The sequence below is a fragment of the Dermacentor albipictus genome, chromosome 3 (assembly GCF_038994185.2).
Source record: "Dermacentor albipictus isolate Rhodes 1998 colony chromosome 3, USDA_Dalb.pri_finalv2, whole genome shotgun sequence".
In the NCBI taxonomy this organism is placed as follows: Eukaryota; Metazoa; Arthropoda; class Arachnida; order Ixodida; family Ixodidae; genus Dermacentor; species Dermacentor albipictus.
Window position 1 is genome coordinate 149,386,714 of NC_091823.1, and position 19,475 is coordinate 149,406,188.

The following is a 19,475-nucleotide window of genomic DNA, read 5'->3' on the forward strand; positions in this document are numbered from 1 at the left end:
AGCGAAGTTGTTTGTTTTGAGCAGTTGCAACAAAAGCTGCCTGTACTGCCTGAATTAAATCGTACAGTAAAACCTCGTTAAACCGTACCCGCTTAAGGGGAGATGTGGGTCTTAAAACCAACTTTGTTAATTTTTGTGTGAACGGGATGATATTTAACAGTATTGTTCGGCTTTTTCTGCTGATTGCAAATATCTAATTAGATTTTGTATATCTTCATTAGAACAAATGATGCAAAGTTTTTAATGCAGAAATTTAATCAATTTCTTACGGGACTTTTCAAAAACTTAACTTTGTCGAGAGGAAAAAGAAAGTATATGGCCAGAGCGCCAGAGAGTAGCTCTAGCCGGTGATGCTATTTTTATTGTTCTCAGTGCAATTATAATGCAAAAATAGCAGATGTAAGCATAATTTCAATATCTTTGCTAATTTTCATTTGTATTTAGTGGCAATTAAAATTTAGCCGGCAACTTTAGAAATAAATAAATAGCATCACCGGCTAGATCGATTCGACACAAATATATTGATACCAAACTTTTTGCTGGTACTTAGAAAGAACATATGAAGATACCCCGTAAGGCAGTGTGCGGTGTTTAAAAAAATGAAGCTGAGAAAAACGAGTTTGAACTTTTAGTTCACTATAACTTTTAATGGACTAACAATATGGCAATATAAATTGCACCACCATGTAGCCCTGTCTTTCAGCAACAAGTTCATGACATATATATGGCCATTTTGCAAAAATAACATTGAGATATTGGTTGCAAAATCATGCATAGTCACCGAAAGCAATGCCAGAAAGCTAGCACCACGAGCTTCACATTCCTATTTTAGTTCCTTGTTGTACAGAAGGCACACAAATGACATCCCTATGCAAATAAGGCTGCGCAGAGTTCATGGCCACAACAAAATATGTCCTTTCCACAAAGTTTATGGCTACAACAAAAAATTTGAATCAAATCCCAGTGGTGGTCGCCATATTTCAATGGAGCTGAAATGCAAAAAAGTTCCTGTGCTTGTGTTGTAGTGCTTCCCAAGTCGTCAAAATTGGTCCAGGATCATATCACGGTTTTGGAACGTAAAATTCCAGAACTCAAATTAAAAAAAAAAATTATCTCTTGCACACTCTCACAATTGTGCATTCAGCAAAAGGTCACACCTATACCTATAAAAGCTCAGGACTGTAGGCAGAGTCTGTTGGTGGCTTGTGCCTCTTTGCAAGCTTGTTTTTCAAAGCATTTCTGTTTGTGTGATCCTTGTTGGACATGTGAAGCCTCCGACGATCCTTTTGCGCATACCACACGTGGAGCACTCCAGCACAAGCTGGCACAGAGCCCCTACTCCTTGGCGGGGTCCTTCGAAGCATCAGCGTTTTCTTGGCGCACACGGGACACGGCATAAGTCCAAAAAAGTCTTGCACCACGGATAAATCCACGATGGCAAGTTCCGTTCCGCTGTCGCTGACGTCCTCTTTCGTGTCAACACCCAGCAGCTCAAACTTTCGCTCCGTTGCAGACTGCGACGCCAGGCGCCTTATCGGCGATCGCTGCGCGCTTGCTTCTTTCTTCGGTCGTGAAGAAAACGGTATCTACACGGTCTGCGCCAACATGCGAGGCGTGGGTGGACGAAGTGTTGATGCTAGACGTACTGGGTTGCAGCTCGGAACTCGATCCGGCAGAATCTTCAGGCAGACCAGCAGCCGGCAACTCCGGGTACACGACAGGCTTATCCGTCTTCTGTCGTGCATTCCACGGCCGCCTTCGCGCCTTGCCGAACTCTTGACGCGTAGTAGTCTTCATACGACGGTGTCCTCCAGCCATTCGGGCACCGAAAAAGACACTTTATCGAACGTTGTCGAGAAGCGAGCGGCCGAACGTTCACAGCGGCGCGATGAAACCACACAAACACGCAGCGCGCACGAGAGCGACCGGCCTGTCGGGAACGCGGGAATCGGCACTCAAACGGCGCCAGACCAATAGGAGCGAGGCGCGCGGGGGCCGTGCGCGCTTTGGCCAATCAGCGGCACGGGCGCATCCTTCAGAAATGACGCGATAGCGTCGGTTCCTCCTCACCTATGCCATATTGAACCGGCGCAAAATACGCACAAAGAAAGCAGCTTCCAAACAAGCTCAAAATGGCGCCCGCCGGCCAACGCGTTCGCAAATGACGACGGCGCGAAGTTAGAACATTTTTGACGATTTTTTGCTAATTCCACGGCCACCCTGGCCCGTATAGGTGTTCTTTTTTATTATTTTCCGATTAAATTTAGGTTCTAGATTTCGCGGAGGGATTCTTGAATGTATAAACATAGCGAAAACGCACTTTTTCAAAAATCGACTTTTTTGCGATTTTTTGGCATTTCAAGACCCGCGTCTCCCCTTAAACATAAGTTTGGTTTTAAAAGCAGTACAGTCGAACCTGACTATATCGAACCCGTTCACATCGAATTATTCCATATATCGAACAATTTCTGGACACGGTATAGTTACAATGAGTATATATAGCAAAAATTACGCATACATCGAACAAAACTAGTAGCAACTCCCGATATATCGAATGTCAAGCGGCGGAAAGTGCCCCCGGAAGTTGGTTTCCCTCGCGGTGAAGGGAAAACCCGGAGGCGCGGCTCCATCCAACCGCTCTCCCTACGTGACCGTGCTACCTCGGAGCCGCTGACACCCCCCTACAAAAAATGATCCTGGCCCGACCGCCCACAGCGTTTGCTCAGACAGCCAATCAGAGGCTCTTGTGCCCTTGTCGTGCAAGATGGCGAAAGTGCGAGTTGTCTCGCTGCTTATCTGATTCATTGTGTGCGCCTTCTCCCGCAGTGTTGCCGTAATGAAGCGGCAGAATTCGCCTTTTGTCGTGAAGCTCGAAATCATAAACCGGGTCTAATGCGGTGACAAGTCGGATGTCCCCGCAACGTACAAGATTCCGAGGTGCACTCTCGGCACGATCTTGAAGGGGGAAATTAGGGCTAAAGCGGCCTAACTCGCGAACCGGTGCCTGTAGTGCCCGTGGCGCCCGACGCGTACGCACGACTGTGTACGAGTGGTTCATCCAAAATAGCTTCAGCTGTGCCAACTTCCGCGTGCTCGGTGATGACTGTAAATTCTGATTAATGCAACGAAGCCGTTGTCGTTGTTGCCGAAGTTTGGAGCGAGCTGTCAGAATTTCCGGAAGCTGTTGACAAATCAACGGTGGACGAGTTTGTGAGCGCAAATGATGGTGTCGCAACCACGGGAGAGCCCGGAAACGAAGACTACATTGCCGACATCGTGCCAAGCACAAGTGAAAGTGGGCACAACGACGAAAACAACGACCATGTTTGGTCCACATCCTCCGAAGTGATTGGTGCGCTCGCACTAGTCCGGTGCTTCTGCGCAAATGCGGAATGTTGCGGCCTCAGCTGCTCCGACTCCTTAGACAATGTGGGGAAGTGCGTGCCTCGTACGCAGCGAAATTGCCCAAGCAGAAGAAAATGCAGGACTATTTCGTGCGAAACAAAGCTAGTTTCATCAATAAAGTGATTTCATAAATGGTATGTGCTTTTATGACATCCAATTATTTAGCAGGCTTATATCGAATTATGCTCTATATCGAACTGATAGGCGTTTTTTTGCGAGTTCGATATAGCCGGGTTCGACTGTAAAGTCAAATCCCCAACTCAGCGGCCATTGAACATAATGTGTTTTGTATCTGCATAAACAGTACCAGCTTATTGCATACGCATCGGTTAAAATGTAGCGTTTCCACTTTTCGTCACATAAACATGGCACAGCGTCATCTCCATCGGGCGGCCCGACAGAACAACAAGCCTCAGATATCGGAACAACGGCCTCCAAGCGATCTGTGCATTTGCATGCGAAGCCACATCAACATCATTTCGACACCGTGCCAGAGAGCATTGTGGCGTCGTGTAAGCAAGACTCGCGTCATGTCGAACCTCCGATAAAAAAACACCATGTGCTCAGCGTAGAAGAAAAATTGGACATCGTCCGTGCTATCGAACATGAAATGAAGTCGGCGGTGGCACACAACAGAAATCTGCTGTTGACTACGATGTGTGGCATTCAGAATGCGAAGGAGTTACTCGACAGCGCTGCTGCAACCACGAAGAGATGTTGGCTACAACGTTCGACTTTTCGCCATCGTTGCCTCTGTTGCCGGAGTGTCGACTAGCGACAGCGATGAGGACTACACGGAAAGCGACAGCACGAACGATTCAGGCCCGACAGTGGCAGAAGCTGCGCATTACGTCAGCCTCATGAATGCATTCGTTGCGACGAGAACAGGGGCGCGATAACATAACTATTCCAAACGAAATGTGTTCCAAACTGCGGCACCCGGCAATGAAAAAGGTGCCCTGCAACTTCTGCAGCGCTACTGCGCCCGTGCACGGAGAACACGTAACGCCAACGAGGAATCTGCCATGCGAGTGTTCGCCGAAAAGAGGTGCTGGCTGAGAAGCTTGCACACAGCTCCAGTACGCTAGAAGCCGCTGACGTCGTGCTAGGCTACCGCGGCATCAAACGAAAATAACACTTTTGTCGCGCAAAGTGAATAAATACTGCATGTTTTTTTCCCCTTTCATCGCACTCTCTCCGAGTTCCGTTTTCCACAGGTAAGTGGGCGATCTCATGCTATTTCGGTTAAACAGTACGACCGTTTAGTACGTACTTTTTCCGCGCTCCGGCCAACTGCGGTCTAACGAGGTTTCACTGTATCTATTTTACGTCCGACCACGTTCGAAAGAAATGATAAATGCATGAGATTTTCTAGATGACATAGAAAGTATTTGATACATGCAATACTAATTCGATATATCCGTGTTCGATATATCGAGGTTTGACTGAACGTGCATTGCAACTGTGCTGCGGCAGTGGCTGTTCCAGCGTCCACATTCCTGGGTATTCATTTACGTGTGCATGAGCTAATTCAGAAAGTGTTAGCAAGTGCACACACCTTGGACTCTGTCTTGGGCATGGGTGGCATGGGGAGCATCTCCTCCTCCTCCTCTTCCAGTGTCTTTGCCTTCGGCAACACCCTTGGCTTCATGTCGCTCGGCAACAGCTCATCTCTAGGGAGGAGGAAGAAAGTGGGTGAGCAATGCAAACAAACAGGCGAGCTAAGTGAGAGTTCCATTTTTATGTAACAGCAACATACACAGATAACACATCTCGAATAAGGCCACGGGACAACCGCTGGATGGCAACTTCTGCCTGCCATTTTTAAAGTATTGCACTTGAACTGCCTTTTTATGCGAAAACCTGTTTGCACCCTCCCTCCCTCTTATATGCAGCATAGACCAGTTACAGCGTAAGTCGCCAGAATAGCAAATATCCACACTATAAGTGACGCTGCACTACATAACCAAAACGATAGGATTCAAAGGCTGCACGTGTGCAAAATATCTAGACCAAGCAGCCGTACATGTACGACAATTGAAGCATGCGACTAGGAGTTCTGCATCTGTTCAAATTTATGAATGTTGAAATGTTAATGTCCAAGTACCTGCGGTCTTTGCATAAAGTAGACAAATAGAATTTTTTAAAGATACAACACTCGCTGAAATTTCAGACGCCGTACAGTGTCTAGTACGCGTTCTCATACTGATCAGCACACGCACGGTGTGGGAAACATAGCGACTGTGGACCAAGTTGCCACCATTTGTGTTGCCCGTACCCTCACCATGCAGCATGAAACAGGTGCCTTTTGTTGTCACTTGGCAAATAATGGTCAAACAAAATTGCCACGTCAATTCAATCTGGACCGCTTGAGAATATGTGGTGCAGTCAAGCTTAAGGAGTTTTACACAGTCGCCGACCGTTTATTCAGACCTCACGGGGACTGCGAAAATGTCCGAATAAACGGGTGTCCGAAAAAGCAGATTAAGAAAAAAAATGAAATCCTTTATTTCCACGCACTTATTCGGGCTCGGCAGTAGGCTTGGAAGAAATCGTGAATGCGCCGTTGCACGCTGTTCCGTTTAGACGCTATCAGATAAGCCTGAATCTCGGAGAGGGTCGTACGGTCACTATTAGCGGCTGAAAGCACAGTCACTGTTTGTACACGCTCCGCATGCCACGACAGCGCAGCACATGGTGCGTCATCTTCCGACTCGTCATCGCCCGGCGGTGCAGCAGAAACCTGACGAATGATCTTGTCGTCGTCAAGTTCTGCGCATGTCAATACAGCAGTGTCACCACCTATGAAACTGTCAAATGAGACGGTGTCCGGAATCGCAATGCAACCAACTGCGCAGGTCTCGGCAGAACATTTCCCGCGTCAGTAGGGAGCACATCGGAAGGTGACAAGTCTTAGGCCTCCCGGCAGCCGCTTGCCGGCATTCCCCAGCGCAGTCTGCGCCGGCACTGTCGGCGCCATTAGACCCTTGACGCGATGTTTATGTATGCCGCGTTGGATCATTGAAACCTTGACACAGCACACAAAGCAAACACCACCGTGCCGACACCAGTCGCAGAAACGAAAAACGCGGCCTACTCGCAGCGTCTTGCGCGAAAAAACAAATCAGCTGCTGGATTGTCTTGACATGGCTTGCTAAGCTGAAACCGGAGCTGCTGCAGAGCCACTCTAACCAGGCAGAAACGACGATGAGCGGGGATTTCCAGTAGCGCCACTTTGTGGGGCAGCAAGGAAGCTCCGTTCAAAATAAAAATGGCGTTCAGCAAGTCGCACCATGCACCGGTCAGAGTCGGTGCATGGTGCTCTCGACCGAGTTGGCTCAAGGAGTGTACGAAAAATCAGGCGAGAGGTTGCAAGGTGTCCGAACTTTCGGCAGTTGTTATACATTATGGTCTATGGGGAGAATGACGGTGCCGCGAAGCTGACCGAATAATCGGGCATGTCCGAATTTTCGGAGTCCGGAAAATCGGTCGGCGACTGTATCTGCAGCCACATTCAACCAGTTTCTGTATTTGTTTTTCAAGTACGCAAGCCTGGGAATGCATTTCTGCAGTCCCCAGTCATGTCCCAAAGTTTGCAGTAGCCACACCTTCAAAAAAATCAAAAAAAAGTTTTTTGGGAGGGGGGTGCGTGGGTTTTATGAACCCCAAAAATGGCTTTGCAAACCCCCATTTGAGAACCACTGGGTTACATTATAGCTTAGCTTATACATCAGCTCATACATTATAGTCTTAGCTGTATTGCCCTGTACTGACCCTAGCCTGTGTGTATAAAGCCTTTACAGAGACTCCTCTCATTCCTAGGACATCGATCATCATCGTGATCAGCCAGTTTTATGTCCACTACAGGATGAAGGCCTCTCCCAGTGATCTCCAATTACCCCTGTCCTGCACCAACCGATTCCAACTAGTGCCCACGAATTTCCCAATTTCATCGCTCCACCTAGTCTTCCGTCGTGCTCGATTGAGTTTCCCTTCTCTTGGCACCCATTCTATAACCCTAATGGTCCAACGGTTATCTAACCGGCGGATTACATGACCTGCCCAGCTCCATTTCTTTCTTTTGATGTCAATTAAAATATTGTCTATACCCGTTTGCTCTCTGATCCAAACCACTCTCCTTCTGTCTCTTAATATTATGCCTAGCAATCTTCATTCCATCGCTCTTTGCGTGGTCCTGAACTTGTTCTCAATCTTCTTTGTCAGTCTCCAATTCTCTGCCCCATATGTCAGCACTGGTAAAATGCACAGATTGTACACCTTCCTTTTCAATGATAAATGTAAGCTTCCAGTCAGGAGCTGGAAATGCCTGTCGTATGTGATCTAACCCATGTTTATTCTTCTGTGAATTTCCTTCTCATGATCAGGGTTCCCTGTGATTGATTTCTAGGATAAGTATGGATGAATTGCCTTGCCACGACATTCAAGCTCGTCACACCGGCACAAACAAATTCGATAGTTCTGTTCACCATGCCTTTGCATGGTGAAAAGCACTGCATCTTGTTTTTTACCAAAATCCTTTCTGTAACCCCTTTGGGTCTTGAAAGCAAAATAAAATCCTGTTAATACGTATCTGCTTAATAAGTAATTGCGGTTTAAACATAGTCACGATGAATCCCCACTATGTCGCATTGAACTTAATGTACTGGCTGACTGCTTAAAGCCATTGTCACTTACCACATGCCGAACGGTTAGAGTGCTAGTAGTAGTACTTCATTTTTCAGCGTGTGCAAGCCCAGAACCTGAAAACTTGCATGCGCGCAGACCATAGATAGTGAAATTGCAGCTCGCAGACTTTTTCACTGACAGCAGTTTCCACCGACAGTGATGTCAAAACATGGTGGTCATGACGTGTTTCCCGCTCCCATGGCTTCTGGTGCTTCCATGCCATTCCCAAAAACGAAGTGGCCGATGGCCCTTCCATCTCCGAAGCAGTACGTGTGTTTATACCTTCACGAGGGCCTTTGTAGAGAAGTAAGGGCCCGCAGTTTCGCATAGTTTGAGGATGCTGTCATCGTTCCAGGCCCCTACAGGGGCAATTGCAAACTGTCGCAAACTAACATTGTCTTCATCTGTGGCTGAGCAAGAATTAAAAGTTCTTTTCCCACCTATAAGTCTATAGCTGCTCACCTGCCACTGTTGAACTAGTACATCGCTTAGTGTGTACTTGATTTACATTCCCTGCCAACAACACACAAACGAGGTTTTACTGTATGTGAAATAAATAAATGTAAATTTTTTACTCATCCACAAGGTGCTATATTAATACACAATATCAAGGCAAGATTCTAGTAAGTGACCCAAACCCCACTCCAGAATGGTGGGAGGCCTGTTCTGTCCAGCTCAAACCCAAGAAACCTGTGTGGATGAAAGTTTTCGGCCCAAGAGATTGCAAAACACACAAGCAAAAAGCAAAGTACCCCCCCCCCACACACACACACAAACTCACACATGCGTGGGTGCCACTACTCACGCCTGGCTGTGCAATGATGCGTAGTAGTGCCGGCGTTCTGCCGGTGCCATCGCTTGGACATTCACAAACACAGGAGCTACAGACGGCTTCGGAATCTTATCCTCCAGGCTGGTTGAGCCACTGATCTCTGCAAGCAAGCAAGTAAACCTTGGGTCAGAGCCCAATTAAGCAAAGGCACACCAGACCTTGCACTTCTTTACACGAACAGTTATTCACTTCAAGACGACACCAAAAGACAATCCAATATACTAAAAATACGTCAGATATTTATTTCCACATACTGTTAAAAAAAATCAAATTATGGGGTTTTACGTGCCAAAACCACTTTCTGATTATGAGGCACGCCGTAATGGAGGACTCTGGAAATTTCGACCCCCTGGGGTTCTTTAACGTGCACCTAAATCTAAGTACATGGGTGTTTTCGCATTTCGCCCCCATCGAAATGCGGCTGCCGTGGCCGGGATTCGATCCCGCGACCTCGTGCTCACAGCCTAACACCATTCCACATACTGTTGGCCATAACGACATGGGTACAGCAAATTAGCACATAAGATTGAAAACTTTTTATATGTGCTCTTCCCCAAGAACACCATGTATTTGAACTTCAATACCATGAAATGTACTTACACGCGATTTCAACAGCCTATGAACGCCAGTGAGATCTGCATACCACAAGTTATTCAAGCTCACTAAGACGCTTCCCTGTGGCCTGAAGAATCACACCTAACCATCTCACACAGTGGCGCCCCCATCTGTTACCTTACACTTTAGCTAGCATTAATTCACACTTCAGTGAATCGGCAGCTCACATCATCTAGTGCAAGATACTGGCTTTATCTCCTATGAACACACCGCTAAGTGATAAACATGCTGCGAAGTGAACACGACCACCACATCCCACTCACTCAAAAGCAGAAACTCATTCTTTTAGACGTCTATATCTGCACTGAACCTACCATTAGTAAACAAGAAGGAAAGCAGGCAAATACCTTCGTCCCAATTCTCCTCCGCTGGCACATCCTCGGCAGCAGCCGGCAGGGCAACATTGCCCGTGGGCTTGTCTTTCTCTGAAGCTGTGAAAACACGGGGAATGCGGGAGATGGAAATTCAAGACGATGAGCAAAACGAGAACAAGGTGAAAGCAGGAACCAGGAATAGGAGCAGTTGGCTCCCGCTCTCACCTTGTTTTCGTTCTGAAGCTGCGAGGCATATGACATTTGCAGGAAGCGTATGCGCAAGCCAACTGTTTGACCATGCGAAAGCCTAGTAGTTGCGAGGTAAACAACGTGCAACACTTTCCTTCTCTCTGCAGCACATTTTCCTTCAGTATAGACCCTTAATACAACAAAGCCGTACATGCTGTGACAAACTTAATTATCCAATCTACTTTAATCGAGCCTTGTGTTTCAACAGCAAAAATTCACACATTCTTACAACCCAAACACACAGTAGACAGCCGTTTTTAAAAGCAGAGATGTTTGCCAATTTACAGATCTTCGCCTACGTGATACTCTGCAAGGGAGGGGGAGAGAAAGGCATTAGGAGGAAGGCTGAAGAAAGCGAGAAAAAACAAGAACTAGCAATAAATGTAACCGTGGAAATAGTCAAACCCATTCTACTAGGCTGTAGAATGTGATGGGCCATGTAAAGACAAATATAGAAACATTCTACCATGAACCTTCGACACTTACGTGACCATTAGGTCCCTGGCAGTCTCCATCAACGCATCATCATGCACCCAATTTTTTGTTTAATTACCTTCAATAAACTGGCTGCCTTTGAAAATTGCAGCTGCCATTTAGATCTAAATGTACACGAGAAAAAAGTGCCAGCAACGAAATCAAGATGACAGATTGGGCTAAACCACCCAAAGATGCCACAATTGAAATTGAGATACAGTATCAAGCTGCTGGATTGCATCGAGACATTCAGCATTTAAAGAGGCCTTGAACCACATTTTGTCAAGGTGGAGAAAGGCATTTGAAGTGAAAATAGACTATTTGAGAAACACTTGACCGCAAAAAGTACTTAAATGCGTTCAGCAGAAGTGGAGTTATTGGCAATGAGCATATTGGCATATGAGCACAGCAGCCTCCACTGTGCTCCTGTTCCTTCTTCAATGCCTTGCACTGCGAAGGCTATGACACAGTGGGACGTGCCGACAACATTCTGCCTTCCAAGTGTAACCTTGGTGCGCAGTTCAAATTTCATTTTGAATGTTAGCATAGATACCATGACTTCCGACTTTGGTGCCTACGACGTGCTAAACATAAGCCAAATGAGGTTGTCTTAAGCGGGCCGCAGTACACTTAGCCAGTGAACTCGTGGCGGCACCCTGAAGGAGCCATGGTGTCTCCGCTGTGTAGCAGACCGCAGCTTTATGTTGGCTATCGGCCAATAGCAGCAAACGCAATGATGAGATAGTGTGTCCGATGACGAAATAGTGCGTGTAGAAGACAGTGAGCACAGGGCCTTCTGTTGAAAAGAGTGTTTGAGAAAAAGGAGACTTTGCGATCCGCTTGCATACCTGCCAACCTGGCAAGATAAAAAATCGGAGACTTTATTCGCGCCAACAGGAAGTGGGGGGGTTCGTTCAAACTTTAAGACAGTGTTCGACGAGTCCTTTTACAGGTAACTTGCAGTAGCAGGCTTTGCTGACTTCAAAAATTTCTCTGAGTAGCTTTGCTAAAAACATGGTCCAGACTGATGGCCCTTCACTAGTAGCAGGCGTTGGAGGGTTGTGCTGCACATCGATGAGCGGAATTCAGCCCTAGTTTTCCGCGCCATGCTAAAAATACTCGCACTCTGCGTAGCTATGCAGTATCACGAGTAAATCCAGCATCACCTTAGCAACTCGGTGAAACATGTTTTCCATCAGTGTTTTTCATTTTTCGAACCACAGACCACCGCACATCCCACCTTTTTTCGTTCAGAATGTCCTCTGGAAGATTGTACGCCTGTAGTGCGGCAAACTCAGCTTCGAGAGCATCTAAAGCGTCTTCAGCAGATTCATTAGAATCTCGGGGCAACAGCTGAGGGACACCCTAAATAGAGAAATGAAGACTTGAGAGCGATGCCTGCGAAATAAACTTCAGGATGGCTACTTCCGGATTCTTCGGAGTTGCATTTCAAAGTTGCGTCCACATCCACAACATTTCGCCTCGTCACACTTCGGAAATATTTTCCATAGAAGAGGCCCAACGTGGTCTCTGACATTAAAGAGTAGATTGTGTTCCATGAGGAATCCCATAAACAGGCACTTCACACGTATGACACTGTCGTCGCAGTTGTTCTGGAGAAAGTTCACTATGTTGTCTTGCTGCTCAGCAGTGCTAACGCAGCTTTGATGCCTGGCCATGGAAACATGCAGTTACAAGTTGTCTTTGCCACCGTGAGACACGCTGACGTAGCATCCACACGTATAAAATGCAAAATGCTCTCTTTTTCTTGATGACAAAAAGCACGGAAATTCAGAAGTGTAAGATCGCAAAAACTTCTGCAAATACCTTTTCTTGGGCTCTGATAGCGCCATGGCATCAAGCACACGAGGATTCTAAATTTACACGGTGCACCGCACACACACGGCCTAGCCAACACTAATACACACAAGCACCAGCAACAATGCACCATGCAGGAAGGCATGCATCAAATGCAAGAGCTACATTGGCTCTGGCTTTGGTCAGCTTACTAGGAACCATGGTCGGCTGCTTAGTCGTTGATACCGATGGTGCTAGTGCAGCCGTTGTTGGTGATGCTGACGATTACGATGTGGCTGTAGATTCCGCGGTGCCAGTTTTGGTGTCGCAAAAACCATTATTGCGCGAACAGAGACCATCTTTTGGAAGATTTAATACAGTGATCGTACAATCGGAAAGTTCAGTAAAATATCGGAAGTTTCCCAGGCGAATCGGGAGGGTTGGCAGGTATGCGCTTGCGAGCTGCTTGCACCACATATGACAGCAAAACTTGGCTGATAAGTACACAGCTGTGTATGCTACCTGTGGAATATGTTATTTCACCAAGCCCGAGAGGTGGTTCGGGCCCCTTTGAGGTACCCCCATGTGGCTACTGTATAAATCGAAATATAAGATATTTTCTTCAAAAAATGCAAGATGAGGTATCTTGTATAGCAGTGGCTCCTCACCAGGTCTGGCCATTTTGAGCTGAGAAGTGTTGTGCATTGTATGCACACTAGAGAGCGTGTCTTCTAAGAATTACATCGCTACTGTTGGAACCTCAGTGCTGACACCCGTTGTTGCAATCGGACCGCTGGCGCCCATTGTTGCAAATGGGTCGCAAGCCTCAAGGGTAGCGTTGGCCTGGCGGCTTGGGGCACACTGGAAGCATCCGAAGGTCCCGGCAAAGCATGAGTCGACTGCTAACAGAAAAACTTGTTTATTCTAGCATCGCAAAAGAGCGGCCAGGTCGACCAAAGTGGAGAGACGGGAGAGCACGCTTCTCGACGGAAGAATTCGGAGCCTCTCTCTTGGCGTCCGGGGGCAGCTGCTCTTATACTCTCGGCGTCGCGGGCAAGAAGGAAGGTCATGGGATGAGACCACGTGACAGCGAGGCACGGACGAGCTGAGAGACATGTTGAGACGAGTGTAGTGACGCATCAGCCAGGCCGGCGCCGGTCAGACCTCCTCGCTTCACACTTGGGGAGCTCCTCTCCCCGGCTGCCGCGCTTTGACAAGCGTGGGCACACACACACACACCCGACGACACGTGGCACTGAACATGCGGGAACAGTTCAAAAATAAGCCACTAGAGAAATGTGAAGGCAAAGACTTGCGCGTTACCTGTGAGAAAGCGCTCTACTGTTGTGTTCAGAGGACATGTGTAGATGTGGTGCATCAGCTCACTGGCAGGAACCACATGTTCAGCCGAGAATGGGCACTGCTTCATATCCTTGTCTAGGTGCGCCTGCGTAAGAGACAGAAATGGGCTCTGGTACTGCAGGCATAGAAGAGACCTAGAGCGACACCACATGAGGATTTTGCTTTCCAAATGTTCGCCTGCCCTCTCGCGATTTGCCGGCCGCCCCACTTCTGTCAGCAGACTGCAGCGCAGCGGGGCGGGAGCATGGCACCCAGAAAATCCAGAGAGAGCAAGTGAACGTTCACGAAGTAAGATACTTGCGTGACCTCACCCCTGCTCATCAGCAAAAAGAGTTCACAGCACTCGTTGAGGAAAAAAAAAAGGTTTTTCAGGCACTCCCTAGACCCTAAAAAAGCATCTTCAATGACTAAAGAGCACATTTGCGTTAGACAAGTTGAAAACGGATTAAACAAGAAAATCTTCTCACCAAGTGCAATGAAAGAGCATGCATGAAAAGTTGTTAGCGAGCAGAAGCCCACTAATTAACTCCACAACCATTATTGGGCACCATGAAGGTGCTAAGCAGGGGCACAATCTTGTAACACTTTACAAAGCAAACCGTAACAAGATTGCACCCTATTGAACTCGTTTGACTTGCAGATTGTAAACTATCTTGTGGCCAAATGAAAAAAAAAAGTCAGTCACTCAGCTTAACAACGAAGATTGGTAAAGTGCTGACAGCGATAGAAAGTTCTACCTTCAATCTCCTCAAACCATATGTGGAGACATCATGTTGGTCTACCACAATGCCCTGACAATGCCAGCATGATGAGCGGCCCTGCAGGTGGCATTGCATTAGTGATTTAGTACAGCATATTTCAGGATGTAAGGACTTGCAGCAGTGCTAGCTGCACATATACCTCAGATTCGACGGTGCATGCTGGAAACCATGCACTTTTTCTGGGGATTCACGTGTCAAAACTACGATCCAATTACGAGGCCCACCGTAGGGAAGGAGTCCCGATTAATTTTGACCGCCTGGGTTTGTTTAACGTACACTTACATTTATCACGAGGGACAATGCAAAAGTAAGTTTCATCATTTATTTTCACACGAAAACACTACAGAAAAAAAAAAAAAAAGACACGATGGCATCATGAACTACACACCTTAGACTACTTTTCCACATATTCGCCACTGACATTGAGAATTTTGCTGTAGCGTGCAATCAGTTTGAAGAAACCACTTTGGTAAAACTCAGTGCCCTGCAATGGAGGGAACTGTCGCACAGTCTGCTCTACCTCAGCATTGTTTTGGAAGTGATGCCCAGAGAGTGCGGCTTTGAATGCAGGGAACGGATGCCCATTCGTACCAGATAACGGCATGCACTTCTATTCACAACGGCATTGTCAGCACATCTGTCTGCCATCGTGATATGCACTCTAATAACCTCGGGCAAGCCAGTCTGCTGCTACTCTCTCTTCTTCAGCGCTCTGCGCCTGTGCCCCTCCTCCGCTGACGTTCCTTCCATCGTTGAACCAGTAATGGGAGTGGATTCTTACACGATTGTTTCACCTAGTGTACCATCATATCTCCTAAAAAATTATGAAACTTACTTTCGGAATGTCCCTCATACACCAGTGCTTTTGCATTTCACCAAGACATGTGCTCTGCCACATTTCCTAGGCCATAGATGACAAATGTTTGCTGGTACTTCGTATTTCATTGAGATGGAACCCTTTACTAAACTTTCTGATCGACACTATTATATGCAGAAATGCAAAGTATGGTTGGTGCCACAGTGGTCAGTGCTGTGTGCACAATATGGATACAGCACTAGATTAGGTTGACATATGGTATGCATTTGGTTTACTTTTACTTTTCAAACTCATGCATTTAGGTGGGGTCACAGTCATTTGTGTTGGCACGCTGCTAATCTAAAGGACTAGTTTGCACTGTGTTCAGCTGCCTGCGACATTGCTAGAACCGCAAATACCCATTAATACAAAAATGTTTACACTAGAGTTGAACCTAGTCATAACGAAGTTGAAGGGAAAGCCGAAATTACTTTGTTATAGCTGCTACTTCGTCATACCAAGCATTGCCCTTTGCTGCAGCATATGCGCAATGGCATGCACAGCTTTGGACATGCAAAGATGGCTATGGCACCGCGGCCGGCCGAACTGCTATGTGGCCACGTATGCGATGAAAATTCAATAAAACAACACCAAAGGCTCTCTAGCATGCCTAACATGTGACTTTGTAGCAATCGACACGACAGCTGTTGCGATAATGTCCTTGTGTTGCTGCGAACGTCGTTTGCTTCAGATTTCCAATTGGCTCGCTTATATCATCGTGAAACGGGCAAAACATTGACACGGTCAAATGGCTAGTCTAGCAAGCTGTCCCGCAAATGAAGTCCATAGTTTCCGAGCAGCATGAGCTACACAGCACAGCGCACCGACTACCAGCTGTGCTGGTAATCTTGAGCAACCAACTTTCAGAGAGTTTCACTTTCGCGAGACAGAGCCGGCACAACACAAGAAATGCCCTTGGAAGCGAAGCTATCCTATTCATCACTTTCTTATTGTGTGCGCGCACCGGCTTGGCTTGTTGGCCGGCTCGTGCTGGTTTCACACAATTTTAGATGTCACACCTAGCTGTGGCATAAACAGCACTCCACGCTGCAGTGAGAGAGAAGTGTGGCCATTGGTTTTTAGCACCCTGCACACTGGTATCATCATCAACATGTAGGGCGATATAGCCAGGCATGCCCTTCAAGACTGCAATCTCGGTGCACCTAGCTTCGCCAGCTTCACAGGGGTGCAAGACGATAAGGAACAAGTGTTGCTTGTGTGCAGGCACCTTGCGTATGGCAGTGAGAAGGACTAGTGTTGCTAACGTTGAAATGCTGCACGGAACGAGTGCAGAACCCAGTGGAAAGAGACATGCTTAGTGTGCAATGGTCGGTATTTTTGCTTTCAAAGATGATTTTAGTTCGTTATATCCATTGGCAAAACAAGTTTAGTTCCTCAAAACGCGGTTTTAAATATATGGATCTTTATGGGGATTTCAGGGGCGATTGCATTTTCTTCATTACATCCAGTTGCGTTAAAGTGAAATTCAAGTGTATAATAAATCTTTCCTTAAAAAAACTCACATTCAAGGCCAGAACATAATGCAATTTGTTGCGAAACACTAAATCTTCTTATTCAAGATAGTGACTGCTTATAAGAAATTTGAAGTTTTCTCGGAAGACGCTTTCAAAAAGCTCTCTTAATAGTCGACTAGAACAATCTCAGTCAATAAAAATATTCATAAAGCTCTTGCACGAAATATCATATAACGATGCCTAAAAATTTTCAAGCAGTGTTACACACCGATCTTTAGGAGTGGGTCCAAAAAAAAAAAAAAAAATTACACAGCTGATTTCATAGTCCTTTGAAAGCAGCTTTTGCCCTAAACTGGACACAAGAAAATTTTTGCTGTCATTAGATGTTCATAAACTAGCTCTAAAAACCTGGCCTTGGACGACCAAATTATAAAAGCCGACAGGTACACTACACACACTAAACTACAGTCTAACATGCATGCAACAGGGGCACAGTTTGAGAGTTGCCGAGACAACAGTTTTCGCCCAGTCGGTGCAAGCTGGCACCCACCTTCTTGCACTTGGTGATGTGGATCTGCAGCCGACCGAGCTTCACCTGGTGCGCAGGGTTGTAGGGACAGGTTGTCAGGGGCTCCTGGCGATACTGGTACGTTGCCATGGTTCACAACTGGAATGAGTCAGAATGGCAGCATGTATAGACTAGCAATTGGTTGAGTCCCAAAGCAACACCAGGATTAAGGACTCACACAGCAACAATCAAGCAGCGAGCAACTAATCCAAAACAGTTGCTTTTATTTCGCCAAAGTGATCATTAAGGGTGGTCATATAAACGACCAATTTCTTTGTGACGATTGTGGTCACCTGATTTCTGCGAGTCACCAATGTGAATGAGCCTCAAGAAAGACACCTTAGAGAAAGCTACAGATTAAGTTTGACCACCTTGGACTTTTTAAAGTGCACAAATACTTTCACGCTGCCCAAGTAAGAATATCACTACTGCATGTTGAAATGAAATGTGTCATCACTTTGTTCACGAGCCAAATGGTCCTCCATGTTACTTTCTCAAGTTGTAGCTACCATGTACTTGCTGCTTAGTCTACTCATTAAAGCTCAGTGTGAACCCACTCTGGTGAAAGGGATTATGCAGCACCTTCTGCTAACGCAGCTGCTTCCCTGCGAACACATCAGTCAACAACTGGTGCCACAAGCACAATGCACACAACACTTTTACATAAGTTGCATTAAATTAAATACTGCTGTTTTTAGTCAGAACCCCGATTTCTTTACGAGGCAAGTAGTGGACAGACACTGCATTTATTTTGGGCACCTGGGGATCTTTATTTTGTTCCCAAATCGCAGCACACAATTGTCTTGCAATAGCTGATCTGGGCTCACGCCCTTAGTTGTTTTGATGTATTCCGGCCCCTACTGCAGGAATCCCAAAGCGCTTTGCAAGTTCGTAAGGAAATGAAGAAAAAGCACGCAGTGCCCTGAGTAGACTTAAATCGCAGAACCCCAAGGTAACAGTCTGGTTCTACCTCCGTGCCACTCCACCGATGCTAAAGATAAACACAGTACAACAGGAGAGCGCAGTCATTCCACTAACTGTTACAATGGGTCGATGCCACTCTGCAGCTTACCTATAAACAAACGCTGATGTGAAAGAAAACCTCGGCGATAATTTACCACTTCCAAAAGATGCAAGCACCCTCTAGTGGCATGCCGCTTGGTTGAAAAATGCATGCTCGCAGTGATATGGAGATGACAAAAGCGTGACGCGTGCTTGGTGCAGTTAACTTTCACAAGTGCGTCTGTTTGTTTCCTTGGTGTACGCTCATAACTGGTGCGAGCAACGATCAAGGAAGACTCGATCCAAAATGCCGAAAGGCTATACAAAAGAGGGAGAAGGAATAGCTGTGTCTTGCAAATGCACATGGTGGCGATGAACAGGAAGCCTGTGTCAGAATGGTTTAGTCAAGCTTAAGATTTACTCGAGGTTTACTCGAGTTTCTAGGTGAGTGAGAATACTTGAAACTTATGAACAACAAATGGAATTCTGTCCTGTTCGATTCAATCCTCAAATTGCATAGTCGCTATATGAAAAACCGAATATTTTTCTAATTGTTTTCGAGTACTGCACATCGACTGCACACAGTAAGACATGGAATTTAAGCAAATATGCCATAACTAATTTCGGCCACGGTAGAATTAAAGTAGTACAGCATGCTGCATCACTCAGATAGGCAGACTTCTCCAGATGAACACATTGACTCGCAATGTTCAGAAACTGCATTTGGCAGAGGGTATGTTTGGCATTTATAAATTGAGCCCCTGTTTTCCCCTGAAGGTGATAAAACTGCGCCAGATTTTAAGACAAACCAGAAAGCATCATGCAGTACATTCCAGTCACTGATAATTACCTACGCAGTGCATCAGTCTAAAATTTGTTAGTATTAATGGGTCCAAAAATTAGGGAGTGGCAGCGTTTTATAAAAACACACATTACACTCACGTAGCTTTATTATGCATACAAAATAGCACCAAAATCTTGAATTGCACTAACGTGCCCATTAGTCTGTATTACAAACATCCCCAGCGTCAGCGTGACAGCAGCTTAACACTTCGAAACTGCCAACCACATGCTAAGAT

At 46.3% G+C, this 19,475-nt stretch overlaps 1 protein-coding gene across 4 annotated transcripts in view; it reads right to left on the reverse strand.

Annotated features, from left to right (window-relative positions):
• LOC139057618 (gametocyte-specific factor 1-like) overlaps positions 1–19,475 on the reverse strand; it is a 42,569-nt gene that overhangs the window by 22,049 nt on the left and 1,045 nt on the right. For all 4 annotated transcript variants that reach the window (XM_070536164.1, XM_070536167.1, XM_070536165.1 and 1 more), the window contains 5 exons: positions 17,377–17,493; positions 13,696–13,819; positions 9,886–9,969; positions 8,897–9,023; positions 4,964–5,078 (listed from right to left, as the gene is read on the reverse strand). In XM_070536164.1, coding sequence (XP_070392265.1) covers positions 4,964–5,078; positions 8,897–9,023; positions 9,886–9,969; positions 13,696–13,819; positions 17,377–17,484 — 558 coding nt within the window. In that variant the 5' untranslated portion in view covers positions 17,485–17,493. The remainder of the gene's footprint in view (positions 1–4,963; positions 5,079–8,896; positions 9,024–9,885; positions 9,970–13,695; positions 13,820–17,376; positions 17,494–19,475) is intronic.